The sequence below is a fragment of the Micropterus salmoides genome, unplaced genomic scaffold (genome assembly GCF_014851395.1).
Source record: "Micropterus salmoides isolate LMB-PRFRI ecotype aquatic unplaced genomic scaffold, ASM1485139v1 Ms_hic_scaffold_6, whole genome shotgun sequence".
In the NCBI taxonomy this organism is placed as follows: domain Eukaryota; kingdom Metazoa; phylum Chordata; class Actinopteri; order Centrarchiformes; family Centrarchidae; genus Micropterus; species Micropterus salmoides.
Window position 1 is genome coordinate 1185052 of NW_024044348.1, and position 27062 is coordinate 1212113.

Genomic DNA, 27062 nt, shown 5'->3' on the forward strand with positions numbered 1-27062 from the left:
ATGGGTCTGGACCCTGCGTCCATATCACGAGTCTGGGAGGGAGAACGGGTTGTATAGATTGTAACTGTTTCACATCAGCGTGTCAGCATTGTGAGCGTGTTTGCATTTAGCCCAAAGCTCAGCTGTGCTGTAGACTCTTAACTGGTTGATGTGAAACAGAAACAATTTTCACTTTGCTGTATCTGAAAGGGCCGTATTCACTTTTTGATGACCCAAGTATGAGTGTGTAAATGTAGAAGTGTCAGGCATCAAACAAACAGACCGTCAGCCATCACAAGTGAACCGGTCCAGAGGTTAAATGTTTGAGTTTTTGTTTCAGCAAGCACATAACAACATGGGTGTGAAAACAGCCAAGGGCCGATGGTGTGATTAACATGACATAACAAAAACAAACTGTGTGTGTGTGTGTGTGTGTGTTTCCATTACTTGTCCAGGCTACAGGTTCTGGCTTGAGTCCAGTAAAACAGGCCTGTGGTGGTTTTAGTTCGAGGATGACATGAACATCAGACTGTTTGCTGTACATGAGGATGATCTCTTTAATGACTTTCTGTAACCGATTTTATGTTTTTCTGTGTTTCTCTCCAGGTGGAGCGGGAGATAGCCATTCTGAAACTCATAGAGCATCCTCACGTTTTAAAGCTGCATGATGTCTATGAAAATAAGAAGTACCTGTAAGTACATTTGTCTTCAGCTGCAGTCACTGTGAGCAACGACATCGTCACTTTTTTGATTAAAGATTAAAGATGCAAATTTCTTTTTGTTTTGCCTTTGGCCCCACTCAGATTTAATATGCAGGAAATGTACTTTAATAAAGAGGCACCTGAGTGGGGGATTCATGACATTGGTGGGTTCCAATCACCTAGTAGTTCCCTGCTAAGTGGGCGAAGAACTGTGAACTGCAAAGGGAAGAAGTGAAGAAGAACGGTTCATCAGTTTTGCCGGAAGTTGGCAACAAAATTACCCATCAGCCTTTGCACCTCATAGGAGTGGAAAAAAATGCAGTTTTTCCATTACCGGTACCGTGCTCCGTTTTCCATTGCAGAGAGTACCCAGAGATGGCACCCCTCAATGTAGCTGGTCGTCACAGCGACAACTGCGGCGACGTAATGTTCAATGCGACACACACACCAGCGAGCCACACAGCTTTCTCTTTTTAAGTTAAAGCGTTTGAACCTTCCTCAGAATGTAAAGACAGATGAGCGGTATGAAAACCTTCCAGCTGTGTTTTCCTCTGCCGTCGTTACTGCAGCGGTCTGTGTGACGGCGGGAGCAGAGGGCTCTGTGATTGGGCGGCCGGCCGGCCTCACACGCTCCTCCCGCAGCTCAACTCCGAAAACTTTCTAGCACATTTTTGTTCCGCCATCACTTCTCGTAAAACTGTCAATATTGGAAATCTACACAGCTGATTTCTCAGCTCAAAACTTCTCAGAAGTGGATTTAGTGATGAAATAACGCATGAAAATTGTAAAATATAAAACTTCCTGCTGCTGGCCTCTGTCTGGCACTAGTGACGATCCTCTCTGACCAATCAGCAGTCTGTCACATTTTAGTATTGCCTCAGCTCGCTTGGAACCTCGCGGAGGTGAGGTGATACGAAAAAAGTACCTGTTACAGGTCCAACTTTTCCCCAATGGAAAACCAAAAAATGGCGAGTGGAGCTGGAACCGTGGAAAAGGGGCTAAATAAACAATGGAGCAGACAGAGGAGTTTATGTCTGTAGCTGCTGTCATTGTAACTAATATTATCATTATTTATATGACTATTTAAGTGGTTATGTTACCTAAAAACAACAGTGCTCATTTGACGCCCCACATCTTGTAAATTAATCAAATCACATTTACTGACAAGTTAGATACGTTTCAATAAAATAGAATTTCATTCCAATCAGTTTCAGTAATATTTGACAATCTATAACTTTATTGCTGAGATGTGCTGAATTTCCAGGGTTAAAGCAAAGTAATGTTGGCCTCACGACACATATAATAATAAATAATGCACAAATCGAAACTAAATTTATGTAAAATATTTGAAATGTCTGACATTAACAAGCAGGTTTCAAAGACTTCTGTAACGTCCGGCTTTGCTGCTGAACATAAACATACATTGTTTAAGCTGGTTAAAAATAAATGCTTGTTTTATCAAAAGGAAAATCTCCACTGTTCCACTGAGTTTCATTTCTCTGCAGTGACGGTGCCGCCCGTTTATTAGTGTTCTTCAGTAGCCATGAATTTATGTTGTTGAATATCTATGTAGGCAGGCAACACAATGTAGACCTGAAAAGGGGAAAAAGTCTTTATAGTGTCCAGCAAACATGTTCACATCCGTAATCGCCACGGGAGTCTCTTCCTAGCAGTGTCGCGGGACACGCCCACAGAGGGGTGAGATTTCCACAAATATGTTCACAAACTTTTTTAAAAGTAGAGAAGATGCAGTGTCATGGTTTCATTTACAGTTTGACTTTAAGGGCTGATAAAGCATGTAAATGAAAACCCACGTCTAAATTATACTCGACGGCTCTGCAGAACAGTTTAACTCGAGCACCTTCCCTTCACGCAGCAGTTTGAGCTCTGGCATTTTATTAAAGCGTGAAATGTTTATTAGGCCCCCTCACTTTAACCTGCTCCCTGCGACTGTGGAGCTTTAATGTATATCCGTGTTTTGTTGTATACATTAATCTGCTACATGTGGCGGCTGTGCTCCAGTGGCGCGGCTTAATGCGCTGTTCAATAATTGATAAAGCCAACGCCGTCAAGTGGAGCGGGAATTTGTTCTCTTAATATTGCGAGGACAGGGACGGATGGTCATCGTGGATGCAAACAGTTTGCGGTGGAAAAATTCCCACTCACAAATCACAAGCCAACACGTTTCTAATTTAAATAGCTCCGACAGGCAAACGCTTGAGCAGATCCCTTAATCTGCTAATAAATCAGTCCGTGGGGGAGGCGGGCTGCAGGAGGCGAGGATCGACGACGTCTCCGAGACAAATGAACGGATAGAGAAAACATTTTAAAGCACAGGCACACAAACCAAACCTGGATGGGGATTTAGTGTCTGCATCAGTGTACTGTGGTAGCTTCAGCATGTCATAGCCAAATCTTTAGGAATTATTATGATCAGTAATACCTCTTTGATTCTGAGGACAAATGTATTTTAGGATTTGAGGGTGTTTGCTCTCTGTGTGGACTCAAAGGTGGGGTAGTACTTAGTTTTTTGCTTCTGTGACTTTACTTGAGTATTTCCATGGCAAATATTCATCCCCTCTTTTTATTCTGTAGGAGTTATCGTACTTGTTTGTTACTTTCTTGTCTGATTTTGCTGATAAGATCATAAGATACTGCTGTTAGGTTCAAGTCCTGTATCTAAAATCCTGCACATTCGATCACTTGAACTCACATTAGTAATGATAAATAATAAATGAGTAGTTATTCCTTCACCGACGTACTTGATCTGTTTTCCGCTCTCTTCCTGTGTGCAGGTACCTGGTGCTGGAGCATGTGTCTGGGGGAGAACTGTTTGACTACCTGGTGAAAAAGGGCCGGTTAACACCTAAAGAGGCCAGAAAGTTCTTCAGACAGATCATCTCAGCCCTGGACTTCTGCCACAGCCACTCCATATGGTCAGATACCTTTTTCTTCTATCATTTTAATCATTAGGTTGGGATTTGACAGTTGTGTTGCGCACAGCTTGGCACTCAGGTTGGGTATGATTTCTTTCTAATTATCTACTGTTGAACTAGTTGGAAATCCCAATGTTATGTTTAGAAAACACATTGGGGAATATTTACTGAGCATTTGCAGGCCTGCAGATCAGATGAACTTCAGCTCATTTAGGCCTGTCTTCTTCATCTTTCCCACTGAATTGAAAAATTGCAGTGACACAGAGTACGACGCCCTCTATTCAATTCAATTCAATTCAATTTTATTTATATAGCGCCAAATCACAACAACAGTTATCTCACAGCGCTTTTCATAAAATAGCAGGTCTAGACCGAACTCTGTGATGATATTTACAGAAGCCCAACAGTTCCCACCAAGAGCAGCACTAGGAGACAGAGGCAAGGAAAAACTTCCTTTTAAGAGGCAGAAACCTCGAGCAGAACCATGGCTCAGAGTGGGCGGCCATCTGCCTCGACCGGTTGGGGTGAGAGAGAGAGAGAGAGAGAGAAAGAGAGAGAGAAAGAGAGTGAAAGAGAGAGAGAGAGAGAAAGAGACACCCTCTGTCCTTACAGCCTCGATTCGGATCCTTGCGTCGAGGCGGCACGCCATTTATTAGCCAAGAATTCTTTATGAAGTCGTATTCCTAGAAGAACTGAAGTGTTTGCTCAGTTTTGGTGACTGAACAACAGGTTCCCTCCCGTGTGCCTCCTCTTCAGCCTCTTTCCTCATCAGCTGTAGCCGGGGGTGGCTTTAGAGGGTCCAGCTCCTCTTGATCTCTTTTCATCTGTGAGAGCACCTTTAGTTCCTCGGTGCATGGCTGCAACGCTGTGTATCTAAGAGCAACTGCACATCAAAGACGTTCTGCCTCTCAGCATGAGACATCAACTGTTTAGCTTTGAAGAACTGGATTTGTTCTGTGATGTGTGTTTCCTGGATGAACCGGGAAAAGTCAAGCTCGTATCTACCGGTTTCATTTCCCTCACTCGTTTTGAGTAAAAGGGTAGATACTGACTTGGATCAGTTCTTGATAATTGGATTGCCGTACAGTAGCCTTTACAACAGAAGAAAGCCTGTAGGTGTGAAGGCTTTCAGGACTAATTGTTTCCCATTTCGCCCACACCACCTCCAAAGTTGAAGCATAAAAGCAAAGTGCCCACTCGATTCAAATATTATTTTACATGAAATTACAGCAAAGAAGCAGAAGTAAAATGGTCATTGTCAGAATGCCAGTGGATGGAGGAAGTGCTCTGTCAAAGGAAACAGGATGTCATTTGAAACGCTTCTTCAGCTGAAGAACTGTTCCAGAAGTGAAGAAGCTGAGAGGCTGAGAGGCGCAACATCTTCCAGTTGCTTTTGACTTACAGTTTCGAGATATCTCATGAACCAGACAGTTAAGCAGTTAAGTCTTCAGAGGCCAAAAGATTTCTGTCTGACCCAAAATAAACCATATATCCAACATCATCAACTGGAGTAAGTAACAAAAAAGGGAGTGACACCTTTTATTGAGGTACTAGAACTTTAACATTCGCTTTTTTTTAGTTTAAGCAAAAATGAAATACTAATAAAACCCAAAACAAGCTGGTGGAGGCCTGGATGGATGCAGAGACGGAGGTTATTGATTCCAGGTGTCAGGATGGTCGTCACTTTTCAATTTAAATCAACATTTCAATCTCTTTCTTCTGTTTCCTGTCCTGTCGTCCTGCAGCCACAGAGATTTGAAGCCTGAGAACTTGTTGTTAGACGAGAAGAACAACATCAGGATAGCAGACTTTGGCATGGCGTCTCTGCAGGTCGGGGACAGTCTGCTGGAGACCAGCTGTGGGTGAGTGTTTTCAGCCACATCGAGTAAATCTTCACACTCAAGTCCCAGAGTCCTAAACAGTGCGCAATGTGTTGTTTGATTGTCTTTTCTTTTTCACCTTTTGTTCATCCTGTCTCGGAGTTGACACCCCTTCTTCACACATAACACTGCAGCTGACAACCTAAAGGTAGAAAGGGATGGAGCAGAGTCCTTGCTCTTGCCCACGTTGCCACACAACTCCTGCAGAAGCAGCAACACGTCTTTGTTGCTTTTGTTATTGTGAAATAAACGATGTCTTGTTGCCATGTCAGAATGTGGAGTCATGAACAGGATATTCTTAGTGCCTCAGAAAACATTGTTTATTGAGCTTCCTGTTCTTGTCTCTTCCTGATGCAACAAAGTCTGGATGGTAACAAAGTAGTTTCGGATTCTTCGCGCTGTGCAAGTATGGAAAGATGAATCCTACAGGAAATGAAGTAAAGGCGGTTTTAAGTAAAACACGTGTCCAATCTTAAAGGAATAAAGAAAACGGAGCAACATTATTAAGCAACCCCCCCTTCAGACAACTATTTTATTTGAGTAAATTAATAAAATATTGGGTGCATCTTTAAAATAACACACCAGCTTTAGTGAGATGCGTGTCTTGCTGATGTGGGCTGCCGTCTAAAGATGCTGCGGCTCCTGTAAGGTCCCGGTTGTTTGTTCCGCAGGCTTTAGAAAGCTCTGCAAGATACAGGCTGATCCGATGTGTCCCGCTCGCCACAGTTAACCTCAGGCCAACCTGTGTTTCATGGAGTCAGTCATGTGGAACAGCTAAAGCCAGACTCCTCCGGTTGCACAAGGGAGAGAGAGAAGAACATGTTGTTACTGGGCAAAATGTTCTGCCTACAGTTACTGATTAGTCCTCAGTATAATTCAAACACTTGAAATAATGCGACACAGAAGGGTTTATGTTAAAATAAATGTGTATGTTCTGATGGCCACGACGGGAAGCTCACCTGTGTGGTCGTTAATGAAGCAAACATGACAACTGCAGTCAGAACCACTACGATCCCAGTTAGAATGAATTTGGTGATTTAAGGTCAAAAGATTTTACATATCTGCAGCAGCTTTTAAATTACTTCATTTTAATAATTACATGTTGAAATACAGTTTCATTGTACAGTATGTGCTCCCGTTACATTGGACGCACAAAATCAAGATCTGTTTCCTCCTTTGTTCCTGTTTGACTGAATCATGCAGTTCTTATCCGTTGCTGTGTAGATGTAGATATTTCAAACTATCCATTATTCTGAGCCCCTCTAGGACATGTTGACTTAAAAATGGATCTTTACAGTTCATTCTTGACCTTAATCTGCTTAATCTCATTAAATGTGTTGATGAGGATGTGATATGGTCAAAAGTAAGTAAGGAAGGTATTACAGTATATCTTTAATATATAGAACTTTTAAAAACCAGCATTACAAAGGGCTTCACCACTACAAAAACACTTAAAATATACAATAAATAATAAATAACAAAGCGTCCCACATCCAGGTTTTGTCCCTCGTGGGTTCATCCGGCCCTTGTCAAACTCATATTTTAGCCCAGTTTTACTTAAATGCCAGATATCTTTGACCTGGAAATGACCACAGCCATGCTTACAGGATGTAAGAAATGCCAAGGGGTTTCCATGTGTACAGAGACGCACTGTTTTGTATCGTGCAGACGCAACATAAGACGACATAAGTGACCAGTGCAAAGAACAGAGCGTCTGTCAGACACTTCGCTGATGCAGACGGGTTTTATGAAGAACCTCTGAAGGATGCTGTAAATATCTCGCATGAGTAACAAGATGACTCTTCCACTTCATATGACGTTAATGAAATTCATTAAATGTCACTCAGCGACCGAGTCGCTTCAAGCAGGAAGGATGAAAATTTGCTCTGGTGTAATTATATTGCAGTTAGTGCATTTTGACACGTCTGTGTTTGGGTAGTTCAGATCGACTGGTTCTACATACATTAGCATAATTAAGTATGATGTTGGCAATGATGGACGGTGTGTTTACTGTGGGATCTGTGCTCGTGTAGCGCAGAGTTGGAAGAGTTGCGCTCTCTTGCTTCATTTGTTGTGATTAATCCACGCTGAGGAAGGCCGGAAAAATGTTGGGTTGTTCAGGAGATGTTGAGCACACACACCGCAGATCTTTATGACTGCAGCTCCGGTCGTGGCCCGTTCCCGAGTCCTCCCTTTCCTCCTTCAGTTCTTGTGTTCTTCTTTTACCTTTTATCTCAGAAGATCTGAAGCCATCAACATCCCCCAAAACTTAACTGCTCTTCTTCACTATCAATAATTATACTTTCAGACTTGTACTTTTTGGTTAAAGGTGCATTCCTCATCATCACACATTGCTCCAGCTTCTCTCCGTTGGCTCCTTGTCACTTCTACAATTGTTTTTAAAATGTAGCTTTTGACCTGCAAAGTATGAAGTGGACGGGGGCCCCCTGGCTTTTCCAAGGTCAAAGGTGATCATGCTTGTGCAACACATGCTCACTCCCGACTCGTCACATAATGATGCTGAGTCAAGGCCATTTGGCGTCACTTTTTAACGCCCCGGGTACCCCATTAGCGTCATTTTTAGACGTTTGAGGCTCCGCGGTCAAGTTAGCATCCGGTAAAGTTAGCAACAATACATATGTAGCATCCGGTTACACTTTCACATTGCCGTTTTGAATGGACTTCCCATGAGTGTCTGTGATGAATTCCTCGGATTTTACGGAAGTACACGTGATTTGCATCTAAAATAAGCTAAAAACACTGTTGTGCTCCTTTTTATATAAAGCATTTCACTACTTTGGCTGTTGTTTGCTGTGAAATTGTGTCACATTGTGGAGACGGTGTCGGATGCTGTCATATGTTATTCAACAGGATGAGCCATCATCACAAGAATTTGGACTGAGGCCATTTCATGTTATGTAATGCTCACTCAGCTAACAACTAATAATCCACATCAGGCAGTAAAAGTGTCCTGGATGTTTTTGGTTAAAGTGGTTTATATTTCTTCAGAGATTCACCTGGTCACTTTATTCCTCGTGTACAGGTTGTGGCTGCTGGCTGAGTGTGCAGTCTTGTGTGATTTTGTATGTGGACTCTCCAGCATAACCGCCTCTTTGCCTCTTCTACAGATCTCCGCACTACGCCTGCCCAGAGGTTATCAGGGTAAGTGCTCTCTCTGTGTTTCGTTCTTTCATACAGTAAAAGCGGCTCCGGCTGCACTCTGCAGAATGGCTCTTACGTCTCCTCTCTGCATTCACTGCGCTCGGCCTCTTCGTCCTTCACTGGATTGAAACACACTTAAAAGATCAGATTTTTGTGACGTAGTCTTGCACGTCTTTGTCCATTTCCTCATCTTCCTGTGAACATCAGTCCAAAACCCAACGATGATGCCCCCCCCCCCCCCCCCCCCCCTTTTATCTAATGTACACCACAATGATGAAGACTTCCTTATTCATTTTCTATTTTGCAAACACGGGCACACATTTGGTTTTAACTTTGTTTGGGGCATTTTTCTGCTGGACGACCGACGTACGCTGTGTGTGTGTGTGTGTGTGTGTGTGTGTGTGTGTGTGTGTGTGTGTGTGTGTGTGTGTGTGTGTGTGTGTGTGTGTGTGTGTGTGTGTGTGTTTGCCCTCCATCCCTTTTTTCTCTTTTTATGTGCACACACACATAGAGTTTTGTTCAATATGTATTTGGTTATATAATTAGCCTGAAACAGCGCTTGTATCGTGGGACGTTTTAATCTGATTTTAAACAGATGTTGTACGGTTTATTTTGTTAATGTAAACCTTGGAGTAAAATTAATATTTAAAATGTAAATATGATAGATTTTCAAAATAAATGTTACAAGAAAATACCAGTAACACAACAAGGAGTTAAAATTCAGCAGCATCTTGACATAATGTCCCAACTGTCCTAGATCCACGCCTGTGTTTGTATTTGCATTTTGGGAATCAAAGAAAGCAACTAACTGACATGCCGACATGTTAGAACAGGTAGGTTTTCATCCCAAAGCAACGCCTGCAGTGCAGTCGCCATCACATTGCTGATGTTACGTTGAAGCAGGGTGTGAACTACGGGGGAGCTTAATAAGACATCAGCTCCCCTAAAAGCATGATTTATGATATTTCAGGTTGGTCTCTAAAATATTGACAGCATGATTTATTGCCATTCATTTCTACATTTCTCTATCATCATGGATCCATGCGTAAAATCAGGACTGTCAGACTTCATCCAGACCGAGGGAACAATCACAGACAGTCCGCAGCGGGTCGGTCGCTCCGCGATCTCCTGACCCCGGACGCCCCCGACGCCCCCAACGCCCCAATACTGTGAACGGCTTGTGAATGTTCCCTCTTGCTGGGTGAATATTACCGTGCACTCCTGCAGCTGGGGGCTCTCCGCAGCGTCGCACAACTTTCTGAATTCTTCCCTCTCATGGAGAAAAGAAAGGTCAGGTCGCAAACACAGCCGCAGCTGTTGTGTGAAGCGTAATTGTAGCAAAATGGCTACATATGATAATGAGACAAACATGCCTGATACGTTGACAGTCACCCCCCCAAAGCGAGCTCCCCCGAAAGCTATGGGATAGTTTGCACACTGCACTGAAGGAACATCCATAAATGGGTGCGGTTTTTTTCCATTAAGTAAGCTGCCAACGCTCAGAGCAGTCAGGGCGATTCGCAGTTCGGGAAAAAGAATGAATGTTGCACAGAGTTTATGATGTGAATCTCATCGCTGTCTGTCTTCACCAGGGAGAGAAGTATGACGGGAGGAAAGCAGATGCATGGAGCTGTGGAGTTATCCTGTTTGCACTTTTAGTGGTGAGTCACAGCCGATGCACCAAAACAGCAGCAGCAAAAGCAAATAAACGGACCTTGTTCCTTGGAGTGAAAGTCAGGTGGCACTTGGTCCTAATGTTGAATTACAGAATTAGTGGATTCACAGATTTCAATTTGGGCTTTAATATCCAAAGGGATTTTATTTAGACGTAAGGTCCCGTTATGTTATTCACTGCCTATTGGCCAGCTCCAGGATTTGTCTCATCAGGATGTTACATCATCTCTACAGAATGGAGTCGAAGCAACAGAGCATTTACTAGGATTAGTAACCGTAACTTAATGACTGAATTTTAAATTGTAATTCCTTACTACGCATTACTGAAGAGAGTAACTACAGTACAACAACAATTACACTTTCTGGTGTGTTCTTGCCCAACACTAGTCAAGTTTTCATCCGACTTTAACTTTTAAGTTTGAACAGAATTGAAAATGTGAATTAATGCTGGTTTCCATCCACTACTGCAAACACATGAGTTGGTTGACGGAGATAAACAGCTGCTGTAGCTGATTCTCCAGTCGCTGCCATTAAACCATTGCAGAAGAAGAAGAAGACACAACGAGGTGACGCTCCAGTAGAAGCTCAACATGATGACATCCGACATTTCTGTTAGTGTCGTGTGTTAATGTGAGGAAGGGAACAGCCTCCTCATCGCTGCAGCACATCTGATGTTTGCAGCTGTTTCATGTACGTCAGCATTTATTCACCAAGTCTGCCTCCTTTGCACCAACTTCTCCACCTCAGCCAAGTGTGAAAACCTTTTTTTAATTTGAATTTCTGGCATTAAAATAAAGTGAGTTACATGCACAAATGTGAGAAGTTGTTTAGCGAGGAGTTTACCTTCCTTACTGGGGCATCCCATGTGATGCCTTTGTCATATGACTCTTCGTACTCCAACCTGAATCTACTTGCTAACCTTTGCTAAAGATTACTGGTTTGCTCCAGGTGACGCAGGCAAAAGTTTGTAGCTTACTTGGAAGGTTAAACTGTCAACCTACAGATTATAAACAGTATACACTGGACACTTCAGATTAATTTGTTTTTATAAACCTTTTCCTCTCTGGGATTAAAAGTCATATTTCTGATAGGACATATAAACTGGACTCATTGCTCTTTTCGACTCTTCCCCTCCAGGTGTTTTATCCTATTTGTGATTCAGAATATGCTGTCACAGGAAAGCTGTTTACTCTCCTGGTCTGATGCAGTGTTGCCGGGGAAAGAGAAGGAGAAGTTGATTTAGTTTAGTTCCTGAGGCCAAAGTATTTATGCTGAATGAACTCTTTACTCTTGTTGTTGTTCCCAGAAGAATGTCCAAGGTGAAGAGAGAGGTCGCCAAAGCGCAAAACAAACTCCCTGACAGCAGCTTTTTTTTTTGCAGAGAGTCAACATCTAGGAACTTTGGGCATCGTTAATACTGAAGTCTGCTCCATGAAGGCAGTCTAACGTCTGCGCGTCTTACACCAGTTGGGATTAAATTAAAGATGGATGCTGGAAACACACTGTGTACCAATAAATATTTGAAACCACATTATATATTAAATCAGCACAGAAAGAAAACCGCCGTGCGCCTGAATGACCTTAATGCTCAATTTCAAATTATTGCCAAGACCCGTTGTTTTTTTTTTAAATTTACTGTTCACATTGTTGTTATATGCGGCCCACGTCAGACTCCAGTGGGAACTGGCTCCGGCCTGAAAGTGCGACAAACGACTGACCACATTTTCTTTCATTAGTTTTAGATATTAATACTTCCAAGAAGATGATGTGTTTTGAGGAAACTGACTAGTCCTGTAGCGCCACCATCAGTCTACCTGTTCTAATCTTTACTCAAAAAATGTCTCAATCTACTGGGCAGGTTGCTATAACAACACTGCTGAGCACATTGAGATGATCGTTTTCAATTTTTCTACATGGATATCAACCAGCTGCACATGTTGCTGCAGAGCCCAAAGCGGCCTTAGATAGTAGAGAAAATATTGGTGTGTAAAATCTGTGCGCTTTAACGGCCCAACTAGCATCTGGCATTCAAAATAAAAGTAATGTAATGCAGTATTGTAACTGTCTTAGCTAGGCTAAAAGCACAGAGTAATAATAAACATACCATAATATCCTTAAGTAAAGACTAATAGATTACATAATTTTAATCTCCTTTAACCTCCCTGCCCTTTTTAGATCAAAATGTGCATCTGACATTGCTTTCACCTACAGCATTAGAAACACTGAAACAACAGCTAGATATATTAGTTTCTAAAGTATATTAAACCTGTGTGACGACTATAACTCAGCTTCAACAATTCATTACCACAGCGGAGCGTATATAAGCCCCGCCCCTCTGATAATAGAAATACAAACAGATTCCTGCCTTTACTGGAGAGATAAAAGACAAACAGAAAGAAAAGAATAGACAGTACAGAAAGGCTTATTTATGTTACTGTTGTTACTATCTTACAATAGAGGAACTGTACAGAAGATTAAATCTGTGTTGTTGTCGTGTTTTTCAGTTGTTTGATGTTGGCGCGTGGCCATAATCCACGATCCTTTTGTGTGTCAGTATTACACCAAACCCAGATCCTGAATATCTCCCAGACAATGTATTCACAATGTTTTCAGTCACCAAAGTGTGAGCTGAATCTAAACGTCACGCTGCAGGTATAGAGTGACCAACGCGTCCTGGTGTCTCCTCCTTCCCGTTTCTCCAGGGCGCCCTGCCTTTCGACGATGACAACCTGAGGAATCTTTTGGAGAAGGTGAAGCTGGGAGTTTTCCACATGCCTCACTTCATCCCTCCAGATTGTCAGAACCTTCTGCGCGGTATGATTGAGGTGGATGCCGGCAAAAGGTTCACGGTAAGCTTACCTGACATCACCTCGGCGCCCGGCCCGCCTGCAGAGCAGGAGAGAGCTGAAATCTTCAGTAGACTCGTGCTCGGTTCGCATTTTCACAGTCTGGGCTGTTGCCTTAGGGGCTGCTCAGGCTAAATTTAGCAGAACTGCACCATGACTGGCCCTGCAGCTACTGTGCTGCATAACATCTTTTCATCTCAAGCCAAGGATTTGTTTAGGCTCAGAATAGAAACACTGCAAAAAATAACAAAGGGTGTGTTTAGATAATGTGCTCTCACTCGCAGTTGTTCTGCATGTTATTTGAACTTTGAACAGTCAGTCTGGAATAACAAGCCTGCACATCTGATACTTGAGCAAAATCATAGCAATTCATCTTAAAGGGCCAATCCCCAGTGACTTACATAGTTTTAAAAATCACTGGTTATTTACCACAGTTTATGATTTGCATTGTGAAAGCTCTTACCTAAACTCACCTGCAGTGAGAACACCTAACATTTCCAACAGAGGTCCTTGTTGATTCAGAGGTCCTTGTAAATTATTCTCAGCCCCTGAGAAAACAAATTGAAGGTTTTGGAGAATCGAAATGGCTCGTAGAATGAAGTGCTGCTGCAAGGAGACACGATAAGAGTCTGTTCTTCAAGGCCCCATTCATCTATCTAACTGTTCACTCTGGTCAGGGTTGCAGGGGCCGAAGCTCCTGCGTTGGACAAGAGGCAGAGTAAACCCTGGATCGTTTTTTTTTTTATTATTCAAAATCATGCAATTGCACAAAGCACACATTTGCAGGAAGGCGGGAAGCTTCAGCAAAACAAATAGTGTAGAGTCGCGTAGAGAGCCAAGGATGCTGGAATAAATATTTGTGTGCAGGTGTTATTATGTTAATAATGTTTACTTCCTCTTCTTATTTTCGTTGCAGTTAGAGCAGATCCAGAAGCACACGTGGTACCTGTGAGTATCCACCTGTCCATTTCCTTCCTGTTTCTGTCTGAGTGCTTGTATTTATGTTCACATTTAGGGAGGTATAGAAGGAGAAATTCAGCAGCAGGTAATGCAGAAAAATAATAACACTCATCATCAAAAGCAGTTTTTGAAATCTCTGATGGAAGCTTCTCGGAGAAGAAGCGGGTCCATTAGTCTTGAGAGTGAGAGCTGTGTTTGTCACAAAGCTGAGAGGGCAGCTCAAACATCAGCGCTCTCCATCGCTCCTAATGGACCTCTGATCTCTAATGGAGTTAGTACTTCTGAGTTTCAAATGATTCATTTCAAATTACACTTCAGGTTCAACCAAAACATCAGTAACCTCATATTTAATGTTGCGTATCCCTCAGCGCTGTCCACTGGTTCAGACTTCTGTCAACCACTTGATTACAGTTTGTCCATCAATCCTATTAGTAATAAGAACATCGTACCCTCCAAAGTAAAAGCTGAGATCTGAGAACACAGTGACGGCACCACAAGGATGATTCAGAACGAAAGCCCAGTTCATGTGAACGTTAAACTCCTGATGTATTAGTAAAAATCCTTCAAGTACAAGTACTACAGAAAGAACAGTAGGTCAAAGGTGAAGCAGGAAGTGGTCTGTAAATAGTCAGGGTAATAATTTCCCGGACGTTTAGCTGTTTGTTTTCTCCTCCGAATCCGTTAGTCTAACCTGGAGGTGTCTTTCCAGCCTGTGTGACTGCTCATGTTTGTTAGCTTGGTGAATACTGAGTAATTATTTCTGACTGAACTGATGGCAGAAACGCCAGAAATGCGACACAAACTGATGAGTTGAAGTGTGGCTGAGAATCACAGATTTTGATTGTGTGTTTCTAAAATCATTACCAATTACTGATAGATCTAAATAATAATGAGAATGTGACGCCAGGTGTGACCAATTCATTTATTGTTTTTGTTATTCATTCAATTTTTAGTTTGAATATGTTGCATTATTCAGGACTACCATATATATATATATAGAGAGAGAGAGAGAGAGAGAGAGAATATATTGTTTTTTATTATGTTATTACAGGGATGTTTGATCCTTTTTTATCCTATTAATACATTTTTATTAGGTTTCAAGTTTACCTATTGTCTAATTGTTGTCTACTTATGAATACATTGCACTTATTTGTGTGTTAGCACCCTTTCATTAGTCAGGTGATCCCTGAGCTCGTAATATCGAAGTTGAAATTTATTCCACTACACACTATATTGATCTTTTCACTCTCTTAATGCTTAAATAAAAATAAACTTTTCTACTCTTTTACCACTGACATAGAACTGAAGCATCCACAATTTGAACTCACTAAATGTTTTGTATAGAAATATAATGTATTTGTATTTTAATTTAGTTTATTCCACATGGATTGTTTTGGCTGAAACAAAGCATTTTCTTTCTGCCAAATTTCTCTATTGAGCTCTAACGTGGAGTTTACGCTGCATACCCGACTGCTTCCCTTTCAAGTTGTTAGACTTGTTTGCTTGCTTATCAGGAAGTCTTGTGCAGTTGAGCACGTCTCCCTTCAGGTTTGAGCTGCCCAGTGTGCTCAATTAAAGGCTTTTTCCACCCTAACATGATTTGCATTTTGAGGGAATCATTTGTTCGTACAAGAAAGGTCATCTTCAAAGGCAAAAGCTGCCAGCTACCGGCAACTTTAGTTAAACCCTTTGCTCAGTGCCAGTCTCGGCCTGTCTGTTAGCTGCGTGTGTTGTGTTGCAGAGCTGGAAAGAATGAGCCTGAGCCCGAGCAGCCAGTCCCCAGGAAGGTGGCCATCAGGATGCTCTCTGCGACCGAGGAGATCGACCCAGACGTCCTGGAGAGCATGCACTCCCTGGGCTGCTTCCGAGACAAGGAGAAACTGACCAAAGACCTGCTGTCTGAGGAGTGAGTGAGGTGGAGGAGGAGTGGGAGATAAGGGGTGAAGGAGCTGACAGGATAAATATGAGACAGCTGAGAAATTGTCAGTTTGATGAATTCTTCTGTTTAACGTGTCTTGTGATGATGGAGCATCTTTACCGTCCCGCTCTTAACCAATGGGCACTCAGCTGACAGCGAGCTCTCTGATTCTCTCCAGTGACAACCAGGAAAAGATGATCTACTTCCTGCTGCTGGACCGTAAGGAGAGGTATCCCAGCCAGGAGGACCAGAACCTGCCGCCACGCAATGAGATTGGTATGCCAGTCCACCTGAGTGAAATCAGGCTACAAACTAAGAGTGTTGTTTTTAAACGATAGGTCCCGATTCCAAAGACATGCAGGTTAATTGGTGACTCTAAATTGCCCTTGGTGTGAATGTGAATGGTTGTTTGTCTGTGTGTTGGCCCCGCGATGGACTGGCGGCCTGTCCGGGGAGTACCCCGCCTCCCGCCCAGTGCCAGTTGGTATTGGCTCCTGCGACCCTGTACACAGGATAAGCTGTTGACCGTACAACTGTACAATTTAGTGATTCATCATCAGGTCAGCATTTCATTGTGTCCATCTGTGAAACCAATCAGCCTTTGTGTTTAGTGCTAAATGACATTACAAGGTTGTTTATTTGTCATTACACAAGATCCCATCACAAAAGTCCCTTAATGCTACACATATAGAACTTTACAGATAATTAAATGTGTATTAAAATATGGTAACATATAAATAAAATAAAACTATGTACATACACACAGACACCCAGAAGTTTCTGCAGAGCTGTCATTTTTGGGGAGAATGTAAACAGCAAAAACAAGATGATAATGTTCACATTAAAAAGTCCTGAGTCCATCTTGACTGTGTTTGAGCACCAAGCATCCAGAGTCCAGCTGGAGTCTTGCTCTGACAGCTCGGAAACACGGTCCGCCCGCCGAGTGATTGATCCGGGATGTTGTTGGCGCAGGTCTCTGTAAAGATGTGGGCACAACAGTCTCTAATTTCCGTTGCTTTGCCAACATTTTGTCCAGTCCGGACCTTTAGGGGCAGCCTTAAGTCCAAGCTGGCTCCTAAGCTCAAAGCTGCACACGTAGACCACATAACTCAACCCTCCAGATAAAATTTGTCAAGATAAAAAAAACACTCTTTCTTTAATTCCTGAAAACTGACTTTGGTGATTCGGTTTCCTGACTAGTTTCTGTCCTTGTATTATGCCGTCATTGACCTTTGACCCCTGACCTGACCCTGACATCTCTCAGCAGACCCTCCAAGGAAGCGCGTGGACTCTCCCATGCTGAGCCGTCACGGCAAACGGAGACCGGAGAGGAAGTCCATGGAGGTGCTGAGTGTCACGGAGGGAGGGTCTCCCGTACCGGTGCGACGAGCCATCGACATGGCAACCCACGGTCAGAGGTGAGCGACGGCGATCTGCGCGTGTGTTCACGAGCATGGACAAACATGTGTGACGCACACACAGGTCGACCAACAAGGTTGTTCAACGTGTAATTGATGATGGTTTTTATCTGTTCTGATAAATAATGCATTTAATCCCAGTTCAGCGAAGTACGGGAGGGACGTACAGCTCAGCAGCACTTCTTCAAATTTATACCACAGACGCCGTCTGTTCGCCCTCAGTATGACCTTACTTCACTTCTTCACTTCACTGAGCTGTTTTAACTTCACTGTGAGGTCAGGCCACAGTTTTAAATCCTCCCCTCCTTCGCCAAACTGCGGTTAAATACATGACGCATCATTCTCGCTCTGCCGGTTCTAGATATATACTGTACGTATTACACGAGACCTGACAAACTCCTGTTTCAGTGCGCTCTTAGCTCTGGTGGAAAATCGTAACAAGTGTTTAAGTGCATGGACAGGGCTCTCAGGTGTGTGCTACGTGTGTGTAAAGTGTGCATGGAGCATGCAGTCAGAGAGGACCAGAGGCCTGAAATGTGTTTGGCAAGTTGGTGCATAAAGTGACTGCAGATGTTTGTATTGTTGGCACGGCCTCAAAAAATGTGCGCTAACACTCAGGCTTATTCCGTGAAAGAACATATTTTGTATTCTAGGTATGACATGAGCCTGGACACATGCTCGCTCTAATCAATAAAAAATGATTACTTTATGCGATCAATAAAGCACCATTACACTGAGGTCCAGGTTTACTGAGAACCAGCCACAAGGTCATTTGTACATTTTGTGCATCTTGCATGCAAACTTTTATTTTTCTACTTATATATGGAGTAATGTATGTAAATCAATCCTTTGTGCCCTGGAGTTTCCTTCATGTAAAACTCATTTACTGTAGAGCTTTACATTTTTTCCACTGTCCAGTCATTGTTCCAGTTTATTTCCTAGCAGGTCCTTCACTAGGTTAACAGTCATGCTCATAGTCAGTATGAGTCAGTATTCTGATACATTCTCCCTCCTGACTCGTCACATATGGACGCTTGGTCAAGACCCCCTTTTTTAACGCCCTGGGTACCCTAAAGCAGGGGTCTGCAAATAAGTCTGGCATCGGGCCAAATTAGTTTCAAGTCATTAGAAGGCGGGCCAAAACATCGTCAGTTGACCATTTACATTCCAACATTTACTGTGTGTGCGATTAGCTCAGTTGGTCGTGCACAGGACTCCCGTTTGGAAAGTCATGTTCAATCCTCACGTGCTGAACTGGTAATTTCTTTTCTTCCTTTTTCAAAAAATTGATTTATGTAGAGATCGTATTACATATTATTAAATTTGATTGTGTAGATACCGTGTACATCACAGCGATCTGTCCACATCAACCTATGGACGCTCATTTTCGTGTCCCCAGTATCTCCAGGCAGAGGAAATTCCTGCTTTTCACATTCAGGGAAATCTGATCTGACTGCTTTTTCAGAGGTGTGTCAAGTAAGCCAGAGACTCTTTTGAATTTCCTTCAGAACTTTTCAAAGTTAAAGCTCTCCTTAAACACGACATAAAGCACTGCTGCAAATATGTTCTCGCGCTTTTATTTTGTAGGCACAATCACTGAAAAGGAAGTGATAATGTGAGTAACTTTTGTTATCATGACTGAGATCTGTTTCAACACCAGCTGCTATAATATTATTTTATTTTTTTTTTTAATCAAAGTAATCAGGCCACAGCCCAGATATTATTGGCTTGCGGGCCGCCTGCGTAGGGTCATATTCACCGTCCGGTTAGACTTTAAAAATAAAACTAGTAGTTAACGTTGTGAAACGGAACTATTTGGTTAGGTTTAGGAAAAGATCATGGTTTGGGTTAAAATAACTACATGACTTACGTAATTTAGGTAACTACACGATTTTAAGCCCGATTTGCCATTCGGTGAGCTCGGCGACCGTCCGGCTGTGATCAGGGGTAAATCAGCGATCGATCTGCGGTCAGCAGTCGTTATGTGTGAACTACTCAACGAGGCATCACTGACGCATCGCCGACGCCAGCCAGATATCTAGCGCGCCAAATATCTGGAGGAATCAGCCGACTCCACATCCAGCCAATGAGAGCAGGCAGCTGCCTGCCTATGCTGATCCAGCCTTTCACCCAGATTCTTTGTCTTTAGAATAACAAACAGCTGTTTCGTGTGTAGGTTTGTGTCATGTCACGTTTCACATTTCACGTGTTTTCTTGACCAAACGTGGTTTGGAGACCAGCGTCGGGTGACCGAGCCGCTGTCAGCTCGTGTAGTGTGAACAGCACGGTGATGTGCCGACGCTGAAAGTCGTGTAGTGTGAACAGCACGGTGATGTGCCGACGCTGAAAGTCGCGTAGTGTGAACAGCACGGTGATGTGCCGACGCTGAAAGTCGCGTAGTGTGAACAGCACGGTGATGTGCCGACGCTGTAAGTCGTGTAGTGTGAACAGCACGGTGATGTGCCGACGCTGAAAGTTGTGTAGTGTGAACAGCACGGTGATGTGCCGACGCTGAAAGTCGTGTAGTGTGAACAGCACGGTGATGTGCCGACGCTGAAAGTCGTGTAGTGTGAACAGCACGGTGATGTGCCGACGCTGAAAGTCGTGTAGTCTGCACGAGCCTTAAGTTTCATTTGTTTCGATGAACAGTGGTCTCCTGGGTAAAAGTCCGGTTTCTGACCCACCCATCTACCCAACCACCTCCTTACTCTGACCTCTCTTAGTTATACTCAGCCTAGTTTTAGCGTTCAACAATGACACTAAAGGGCTTCCTCCACTGCGTTACTATCTGACGCCGAGGGGTCTTGATCATGCATCCTTATGTGACGACATGGGAGATCCATACACTAGGTTGTCTCGTTATGTCCACACAGTAACAGACCGTGAGATGCAGTTTAAAGTCTGCTGTGTATTTCAACAATCATTTCACAGCGGACACAAATGTACACTGTGATGATTTCTTCAAGTTTAGCAACCTCTAAATGTCGGTTTTCATAGCTTACTGTAATTAATGGAAACTAACAGCTGCCTGAGATGTTCGAAAACCTTATAAAATATTTGCTATATGCTTCTGGAAATGGTCAGTTGTGATCTAAGGTATGTGTGACTGGTAGCTATTAAGCATATAAAACCCTTTGAAGAGCTCTCATCTTCACTAATTGAGTAACTTCAGGGAGTTAGTGTTTGAGGCGCTTCCAAACTGGCTCTAATAAAAACATTTTCATTAAATGTATATCTAATGCAATGACTGAAACAGAGAGGTAGCTCTCTTTTGTTACAGAATTTTTACTGAATAGCAGGCTGGGATTTGTGAAGCATTTCAGAAGACGTTTTCAAAGTACTTTGACAGTCAGTGAAAACAACAGACCAGCAGCGCTCAAGTAAGGCAACAAAACAATGTCAAATAAGAGTAATGACGTATGGCAAACAGTAAACACTAAATAAAAGATAAAACAAAAAAGACCGAAAGAATAAAACATGAAAAGATGAAATGAATGGCGTCACATTACATAAAAGCGAGTGGATAAAGTTTGGTTGGCTGAGTTGAGGTTAAGCAGCTTTAACGTTGAGCTGTTTGCCCTGAATCTACATTCATTTGGCCGTCATTTAGTATCTCTGAGACGGGCAGTCCGAGCACTGCAGTGTCTACAGTTACCAGAAAGAAATGTTTCCCAAAAAATAAATATTTTTACCTTCCACCTCCTCCAGGAGCTGCTTTGATTCACCATTCTGCAAAATGATGACAGAAGATGTTCAGTTTAAAGTAGATGTGCAGCTGGAACCTGCTGGAGAAGAGAGAGGCGTTTCAGAAGAGGGTTTTATTTATGTCATTAATGTTCACATGTAATGATATTAAATATAAAAATATAAATCTGCTCTGACATCCTTCAGAATCTTCATAATTTAAGAGTCATTTATCATCAACATTCATCTGAAACTCGAGTCTGGATCTGAAGCTCAGCCTCAATCTCAACTCGTCACATACGGGCGGGCTGTGATCAAGACCCCCTTTAACGCCCTGGGTACCCTTTTGGGTCATTTTTGGACATGTTCCACGGCTCCACGGTGAAATTAGCAAAAATAAATATGCAACATCTGGTTAGACTTTCACAATAAAACTACTAGTTTACATTATTAATGCTGTAAAGTGATGCAGTTTGGTTTAGGCACCAAAACTACTTGGTTAAGTTTAGAAAAACCGTGGTTACTGACGTGTCTTAACTTACGTCAGTTAAGTTATGTTACTTGTGTAACTTACATAACCTACTGAACGAATAAAAACACTCAATATTGACTGTTTTGTTTCACACAGGAAACGAACACCAGACTCCTGGGTGAAAGTTTTAGCTTCAGTCACGAAATCACATAATAACTCTAACTACTATTTTCACAATCTTATACAGTTTTACAACAAACTGCCACTTTCTTGACTTAAATTATCTTTTAAATTGACAAACATCATGTGTGTAATTTAGGGATGAAAAAATGCGTTGCCTCTCATTGTTACTACTGTACGTACTCTTTTCCAAACAAGGTCCCATGGTGGTCCACCGGAAAGGCTCTCTAGCTGTAGAGGAGAGATGAGTCTCTGCTGCTGTTGCAGTGCATCAGTTTTTCAGCAACATAGCAGTTCTATCAACATGTGCTGGACCAACAGTCAGCGCTTCACAGAACTGAATCAGCCTCCTGATCATTAGACGTTCTCACAAGCAGCATTAAGTTTCATTTGTCCGCTCTGACACGGCGCTCGTAGATCAGGTTCACACAGCAGGACCTGATTTGTTATCGTCACAGAGCCTGCTTTAGCTGCTGTGCTGTTTTTACACTTCTGACGCTCTGTCCTCGCGGATGAACGATTCAGCAGAGTTTATAAAGCTGAACATTAAAACCGTGTAAACAAGTTCCAGGAGATGGATGTATGTCGAAATAGTTTCTGTAGCGTGTTGAATGTCCCGCTGGCTCGAGCATGACCCATGAACGGGTTTTCTCCTCCTGGTTTTTGTCTTCTGATTTCTCAATCTGTGCATGCTCTGAGTTTTGTGTTGCTCTTTGTTTCATGGTGATTTTTTTTTTCATTGCATAAATTTAAAGTTTGTTTCTTTTTAGTGCTGCATGACGTGCATTAGGATTCCACTTATGTGACTGCCTTTCTGTCTTGTCTATTGATTTTCTGTCTACCCCTCCTTTTTAGCAAATCAGTTTTCAGTAAAAGCTTGGATATCACAAACGCTAACTGCAGCAAGGAAGAAAGGTATTGGTCGGCTCCGTTCGTCGTACTTCCTCTGTTTATATGTGGTGTTAGATCCATTGTGTTCCTTTGTTTTAAGCATCCATTAGTTTAGTGTTTAGTGCTTGCTAAAGTCCTCCACATGTCTTTGTCTTTCCCTTTTTAATGTTGCATGTTCTTTTAGCTAAAAGTCTTTTACTTATTTAACTTTGTAACAGAAATGAAAACATAAATATCTCAGAAAAACACTGAAAATCTGCACTTATTTCAAGAATAACTTGAAGTGATGTCGGCGAGGAAAAAAAAAAAATGCTGCATTAGCAAAATGAAAAGTCACAATTTTTGAAACGGGTTGAAATTATGTCACTGCAGTTTTTCACTGGTTTAAACATATATAAATATAAAATAAATGGGATACATAAATATAAATAAGGAATAATCCGCATAATAGACTTTGTGCAATGTGGTATTTACATTTATGTGCAATTGAGTTGCGTTTGTACAAATCACAACAGAAAACTGAGTTTACAAACAAAAAATTCCTTTTTTTTCTAGCCAAACACCCCTTTATAGCATATGAACTCATTACCGCTCAGTCAGCGCTGCTTGCCCTACGATGACGGTATGTCGACTCAAATGCTTGGTCGTCTGGCGGACATGTGTCCTTGGGAGTTGGGAGACACCAGAGAAAGAACAACACTCCGAGAGAATAAAGATGACCGTAACGCTGCACTCAAGTGTAATATGAAAAGGAGAGGATCGTCACCAACTCTGCAGCTCTACGGAGCTTTTTAGCCTCTTTCAGCTCCTAGTTTTAGCACATTTTCTGCCAGGTCAGCGTTTCCAGCAGCAGCAAACAGCAGACACAGATCAGCTGGTGGGTTAGGAGGTAGCAGCTCCTCAGGGGTTGGTGGAGACCAAACTAGAGCTAAAAGGAAAGCGATTATTGGACTCAACATTCAGGAATATTAATGTTACGCTGTGTCTGCTGGATGTGCAAATAGGCAATTGATTAACCATAGCTCTTTTATAATGTGTCATATGTTTTTTAATGTGTCTTGTAGATCTTCTGCCACAAAGTGAAAATAATCAGTTAACGTAGATGAAGTGGCGTGCGTTTTACCAGTTTAGTTTGTTCATTTTCATGAAAACATAGCTTTTGTAGCCCAACGATGTGTCGAGTATCAGCATTAGATTAGATCCAGCATGATGCCACATAGTGAACATATCCTAAGGTAAATTAAAGATGCTAGAAGGTAACACTGATACCAAACCCCTGACTGTATCAGCGTGTTGACTGCGAGAGAAGGAGCTTAAAATCTTCTTCTCTGTGAAATCTGAAAAATAGCACACTCTCCTCTTTGCACCCACTTCCTCTTTGACGTTATTCCCGCAGCCCTCGGGGGGCAAAGAGAATTTTTAGGTCAACTTTTCTTTCTCTCTCTCGCTCCCTCCTTCCCTCCTTCCTTCCACCCATCTTCACTCCTCATTGTCAGTGTGTGTGGGTGAGTTTACATTTGTTTGTGCCAGTCTGTTATGTCAGTGAAGCACAGGGGAGGTCGTTTTCATCATCCGTGCCGTCTCCAGCCTCCCTGCGTGGCTGACCTTGTGCCGGGGAAACACAGTTTGTCGATGTATTCGCAGCCCGATGCAGATTAGCATAAATTAATTGCCAGGAATGCAGATGGAGCACAAACAGGATATGGAAATAAGGCTCTCACTCCCTCTGAATACTCCTTTATCTGCTCATCATCTAATTGGGGAGATCCATAAAATGAAGCATGTTGCGTTCTCCTCTTACGCTCCCTCTCTCACCAGCGGTGAACCATGAATTCATTTTCAGATTTCAAACACCAGCCGGCACCAGCTTCCCGAGTGTGGACCGGACGGGTGTCACAGTTAATGAGTTGCATGTGAATTGTCTGACGGTGTGGAGAGTCTCCTCACCGTCATTAATGGAGCAGCGTTGTGCGCTGGCAGTCATTTGACACTTCCTCAATATTAGTTAACACAGCAGATACTGTATGTGTGACTCTGATCAGCACAAACCTGTAGGTAACGGGCAGATCGGCATGCATGAGCAAGCAGCTCTGATCAGCGTGTTTGTTACTGGAAGGGAGAAGGAGATTTTATTATTTTACATGTGCAGGCGAACAAACAGTGAATGTATCTGAGATGTCACACGCACGCATTTTATTGAAGTTTGAAGACTTTCTTCGGTTGCAACACATTCTCACTCCCCACTCGTCACATGTTGACGCTTGGTCAAGGCCCTTTGGCGTCGCTTATTAACGCCGTGCGTACCCCTTTAGTGTCATTTTCAGATGCTTAAGGCTCCACGGTCAAGTTAGCAACAACAAATATGCAACGTCCTGTAAAGTTAGCAAATAGGCAACGTCCAGTTAGACTTTCAAAAAAAACGCTAGCGTTTCAAAACATCGCTATTTCGAAATGTTCTTAAAGTCGTGAAACAATTTGATTCGGTTTAGGCACAAAAACTAGTTGGTTAAGGTTCGGAAAAGATCCTGGTTTGGGTAAAAATAACTACGTAGGTAAGTTAACATGTAAGTTAACCAACGTCACTTGCCTAACTTTTGCAATTTACGTATCTCGTGTAACTTATATAAAATAATTAATATCGACTTATGACATGAACCCCAGACGCCCTCCATCCACCCCAAGCACCTCCTTTCTCAGTCTTTTCTGTTAAATATCATATACCTGCCGCTACAGGGCTTCGCCCACTGCGTTGAACCATGACGCTACGGGGATCCTCAGTGCGTTACAAACTGACGCCATGCGTCCATATGTGACGAGGGGAGGGAAAACGGGTTGTTTCTTCCGGTCCAGGTCTAAAGATACAGTATTACACAGCAATTGTTTGTCAAGTTTAAACAGACTAAACAATTGAAATTTGATTCCATCAGTCTGCTGTAGATCATACGGCTGATTTTTAACAAACTGTTTTTGTAGTTGTCACCACACCTGTGCTGAAGACAGAAACAACTAAAACAAGAAGGGCAGATTCTTAAGGATCACCGCCTCTATAAAATAAGCATTAAGTTTTTATTTGTCGCATGAAGACATGATCGTTTTCATCAGCCAGTTACATACATGACTGTACGGGGAAGATACTTAGAGAAACCCTTTCACAACATGCCTCATGATGGCTTATTATGAGACACGAGAGAGAAACAAAGAAAAGATGCAACAGTATTTATAATGACAATTATATAGACAAAATTACCACCATTGCCACTGAGCACTTTCTTCGCTTTGAATAGAAAATTGTGTAAAGTTGTCTCGTATGCCGACGACACAGCTGCTGATTTAATGGCGGTGATGTCATCCCTCCTTTATGTATGTGTGTGTGTCTTCAAGCATATTTAATTATGATTTACCGTTTTCATTTTTCACTTCCAACAAAGCCAAATTGTCTATGGGCAATTAAATCCCAAGTCTTCAGAGACATCAGCAGGCCTGTTTGGTTTTGGTAAAAGAGTGTGTGTGTGTGTGTGTGTGTGTGTGTGAGGGGTGATCCGAAACACCATTTGAGCGAAAAAGAGGGAGAAATGTAAAGTTAATGATACGTAAATGAAAAATGAAAAAGCTCATGAAGAGAAGAAAAGAGAAACAGTGCTAATGAATTTTACTGTGTGTGTGTGTGCGTGCGCGCGCGGTATAACGCTGACCTGTCCTGAACTATTTATAGATATTGACTTTAATCCAGACTGTTGCTCATGTTGGAGTGTTGCGGAGTGTAAACAGGACTCAGAATAACGAGGCTAATGTCATCTACAAAATGCTGCTACAAGCTCTGGTCACACTGCAAACCTGCAAACTGTCGGTTCAACATTTTGTTCCAGACTTAAACATCTCCAAAGAAATTGGATGGATGGTCATGAATACCGTGTGTTATTTTCTTCTCATGCTGCAGTAAACACATAACGGGGCACTTTTACTCAATGAATGGACAGAACTTTGTGACGTCAGAGATGCAGGTAAAAATCCAGGACTAAAACTGAGAGGAAGAGAGTCATGTCCTCCCGAAGGACAGAGTAATAAAAGATTTCGTGAAAACTCCCGATGACAGTCTTTGCTCATTGATCCGTCCTTGTTTGAGAGCAAATTACCTTCAATCTGCTCTGAGTTCAGATTAGTTGGATTTCTAAAACAACTACACAAAGAGGTTTGGGGATGTTGTGTGCACCTGTTGTTTGTGTGTTGTTGTGTCGTGTAGTTTGCTGGACAGTGTGTGAACCGGTGTATTGTGTACTGATTTCCCTTTGTGTTTGTGTAGATCGCGGTCGATCAGCGGCGCGTCCTCCGGTCTGTCCACCAGTCCTCTCAGCAGTCCAAGG

At 42.5% G+C, this 27062-nt stretch overlaps 1 protein-coding gene across 1 annotated transcript; it reads left to right on the top strand.

The window, feature by feature from the left end:
* LOC119890584 (serine/threonine-protein kinase BRSK2-like) lies at positions 1 to 27062 on the top strand (the record flags this gene model as incomplete). The annotated part of the gene is given in 12 exon segments (XM_038701913.1): positions 1 to 48; positions 586 to 671; positions 3476 to 3616; positions 5362 to 5478; positions 8625 to 8658; positions 10251 to 10319; positions 13035 to 13181; positions 14095 to 14126; positions 15880 to 16044; positions 16235 to 16332; positions 17324 to 17474; positions 27002 to 27062. Coding segments are annotated over 12 exon segments (1149 nt in total), but the record flags the coding sequence as incomplete, so codon positions are not given.